At 39.5% G+C, this 3,384-nt stretch overlaps 1 protein-coding gene across 1 annotated transcript; it reads right to left on the bottom strand.

Moving 5' to 3' along the window:
- Positions 1-557: 557 nt before the first annotated feature.
- Positions 558-3,129, bottom strand: NAP1L2 (nucleosome assembly protein 1 like 2). The gene has a single exon (XM_003917890.2). The coding sequence runs from the start codon at positions 2,740-2,742 to the stop codon at positions 1,360-1,362; it is 1,383 nt and encodes a 460-aa protein (XP_003917939.1). The 5' UTR covers positions 2,743-3,129; the 3' UTR covers positions 558-1,359.
- Between the last annotated feature and the right edge of the window lie 255 nt (positions 3,130-3,384).

Genomic DNA, 3,384 nt, shown 5'->3' with positions numbered 1-3,384 from the left:
CTCTGTTTCCACATGCAACAAAGGCAAAGTCAGCTCTGGGACGAGGGTCTGATCAATCACATCCCATTATCCTGAATCAGGGCACTCCACTCCCACCCCAACCACAATTAATAATGTAATCCCATATATACCCAGATGACATTGTAGAAGGATAGGTAAGAAATATGAAATACAATCTAACACACACAGGAGCCTGTTATTTCTAAATGGTGCTTAAATTATTAAATAGCACTGAGATTACTGGATTGATTAGAATTGAGAATTTTGTTTCCCTGCAACCTTGTGTAGTGAAGGTAGACTCGAGATTATGAACAGCATAATTATAAACACTAAGAAAGATATACTTTCTTTGCACATTTTAGTATAGTCTTAGTAAATCTGCATGAGTGTATAAACATATGCAAACATAATTGTAGAAAATAAATCAAAATATTAACAGTGCTTATTTTGGGGTAGGTGGGTGGTATATGGATTTTGTGTTTAATTAATGAATTTTTTCAGTATTGCCCAAATGTCCCCCAATGAACATATTACTTTTGCAACAGGAAATAAATCAATTTTTAAACATGAGACACTCTGAAACTTTTATTCATTTTATTTTGCAGTGAAAGAACATGAAATATCTTTTCAAAATGGTAAAGTGATCACTTTCAATGAATGATTTAATAGGAAAAGAGAATTATACACTGTAATTATGGCTTACACAATTACACAGAACAATATGTGCAAACTTTTGAAAATACTATGACTAACACTTCACTGATAAACAGTAACCTCAATATAACTAAGTTTCATTATTTATCACAGATACATAAAATACAAGAGCGTATGAACAAGCCGTTATTAACAATAAATGTAGTTTTGCCTGAAATTCTTATCTATATGCAGGCCTCTTAAGCATTCGAGTTTTAAATTCTACTGCATTGTTATTGCAAAATGAAGCAGGCACAACAAAATTAAATCCACTAGCTAAAGAACTAAGTAAACAAAAATAGAAAAAGAAAAACAACAGCAAAAACCCTTGGGTTGCTTCCCAAGATTTTTTTCCAAACAAATATTGATCTCACTTAGCATTTCTGATAGTTTCATAGCCACAGATGAATAGCTACATGACAAAAAGACTTCAGAAGGATGAAGCTACACAACACTATAGTAGTGTTTTAAATCATTTACCACAGTGTACGTTTCTTTAAAACATTCTACTACTAAAATGCAAATTAATTAGTTTTTGAACTTTTCTTATATTTTTGAAACGTATGTTTTAACTGACACTACAAGAAAAGTACAGAATACAAGACTTCTTATACCTTGAGTAACTATATCTAGGGCAGTTAATTTCAGGGCCATATGTACTCTGCTCTAACGATCAATGTCTTCTACTAATGCCTCAAGGTTTTTGCAACAAGCTTTAACTTCCTCAATTGCAGCCATCCAATTATCATAAATAATTTTGTCATAAATTGCATCATTAACTTCTCTAACTACCCCCTCCTGCTGAGATTCAAGTGCATCACCTGAGAAAAATAATACTGATCTTGGAATTATGTAAGTACGTAAATTGTGACCAAGTAAAAAATCATCATTTCCATCCCTTCCATTTGAGGTGATTCCGTGAGGAGAGAAAAAATTGAAAAATGAATCCTTGGGAAAATCTTCAGTTACAGTTCGGATCGTTCCCCAGATTCGATGTTTCTGTTTCTTCTTGATGGTTTTCAAAGTGACATTCTTTCCTTCATTCCAATCTATCTCACAGCCTGTGGAATACTCAATCGCAGTTCCCCTATAGGGATGGGGATCATAATATGCTAGCTTTGACTTCAGTACATAGGTCTTTGTCAACAACTCATTTTTGAAATATTCATTGGGTTTGAAGTGAAATTCTAGTGTGAAACTGAGGGGCTCGCCAGGATCTGAAAGCTTAACTTTAATATCTGTCAGGAGCTTCAGAATAGGCTCATCATATTTCTTAATCAAAGGAGTGAGAGTATCAACGTTTTTTAAAACAGTCAGCCAAAAATCAGGAATTCCCTTAGGATCCTCCTCTTCTTTATTCTCTTCTCCAGTAGCCTCAATGTCATCCTCATCCTCCTCCTCCTCCTCCTCCTCAACAGCATAATCATAATAATAGTCCTCATAACCATCATCCTCATCCACATACTCATGTACCATACCCTCCTCATTACCATACATCTCTTCATCACACATTTCCTCATCATCATAGTCCTCAGAGTCTGATTTATATTCACATTCCTCTTCTGTAGGTTCATAGATTGCATTGATGATCTGACGTCTTTTTTCCAGTAAGGGTTGGTACATTTCAGCAAACTTTCTTTCAATGTCATGAAATTCCCTCAGGAATTTGGATTCTAAATTGGCCGCTCTAGTTTGAAGCTTTTTAAGGGCTAACACACGGTACTTAACTTTCACAGGTAGACTTTCAACAAAGTCTGTATCTAAAACATAACCGATAAGTCCTTTTGGACGGTCTGGGTCTGAGTCCTTATCAGTATCTTCACCTTTTTCCCCATCTTCCCCGGACCCAGCCGCAGTATCTTCACCATTTTCCCCTTCTTCCCCGAGCCCAGCTGCGGCTTCTTCACCGCACTTCCCATCATCTCCAAGCCCAGCAGCGGCATCTTCACCGCGCTCCGGATGTTCCCCGGGCCCTTCCACCATTATCTGATTACCAGCCTCTTGTTGACTGGATTCTGACAGCTCCTTGTGGTTCGCTGACTCGGCCATTTTTTCAAAGGACCGTACACGCCTAAGGTGGCTACCACAGAGATCGGGAGACCAAACCTCTGCAGGAAAAGACTCACCGAAATATCAGAAGCGGCGGTGGTCGGACCTAGCAGTGGCGTCCGGACTCAGGGAACGACGATCAAGGCTGCCTCGGGGATAAAAGGTGGTGCTGAGGCTTTGAGAACCGGATTGAAGCAGTGGCGGCCTGGGCTGGGTGCGGAGGGCGGCGACGGCTGCGCTGACCGATCCTGCAGGAGAGAGCCAGAGACTGCAGAGAGCCGCAGTGGGCAGACCTCCTCCGCAAGCAGCTACTGCTGCAAGAAAAAAACGGTGCCGCAATATGATTACGCAGCTGTCACTTGCCTAAAATTTCTTGGTGCAAACAGATTGCTGCGTCACCTCCTTCCCTCCCACAACTCTGCTCTAATCTCATTTGCTGCAGTGTAGTGACTGACAAACCCAGAGCCAGTAAATTATTAGATCTATCAAGTTTTCAACTCTGCTCACCTTCCCAGACTCTCTAATATGGCTGATTCATGCACCTCCTCCTCGTCCTCTAACCCATCTCCCGTGGAGTTTTCTGGAATCCCATTGCGTTTATTAGTTCATTTCATCCAACTTTTAACCGATATTATACATTTA

The sequence above is a fragment of the Papio anubis genome, unplaced genomic scaffold, assembly GCF_008728515.1.
Source record: "Papio anubis isolate 15944 unplaced genomic scaffold, Panubis1.0 scaffold1427, whole genome shotgun sequence".
NCBI classification, from domain to species: domain Eukaryota; kingdom Metazoa; phylum Chordata; class Mammalia; order Primates; family Cercopithecidae; genus Papio; species Papio anubis.
The sequence above is the reverse complement of the archived record's forward strand: the minus strand, read 5'-3'. Positions and strand labels throughout refer to the sequence as shown.

What these genes read in the sequence shown, in the direction of transcription:
- NAP1L2 (XM_003917890.2), bottom strand. Translation starts at nt 2,742, where the DNA reads ATGGCCGAGTCAGCGAACCACAAGGAGCTGTCAGAATCCAGTCAACAA.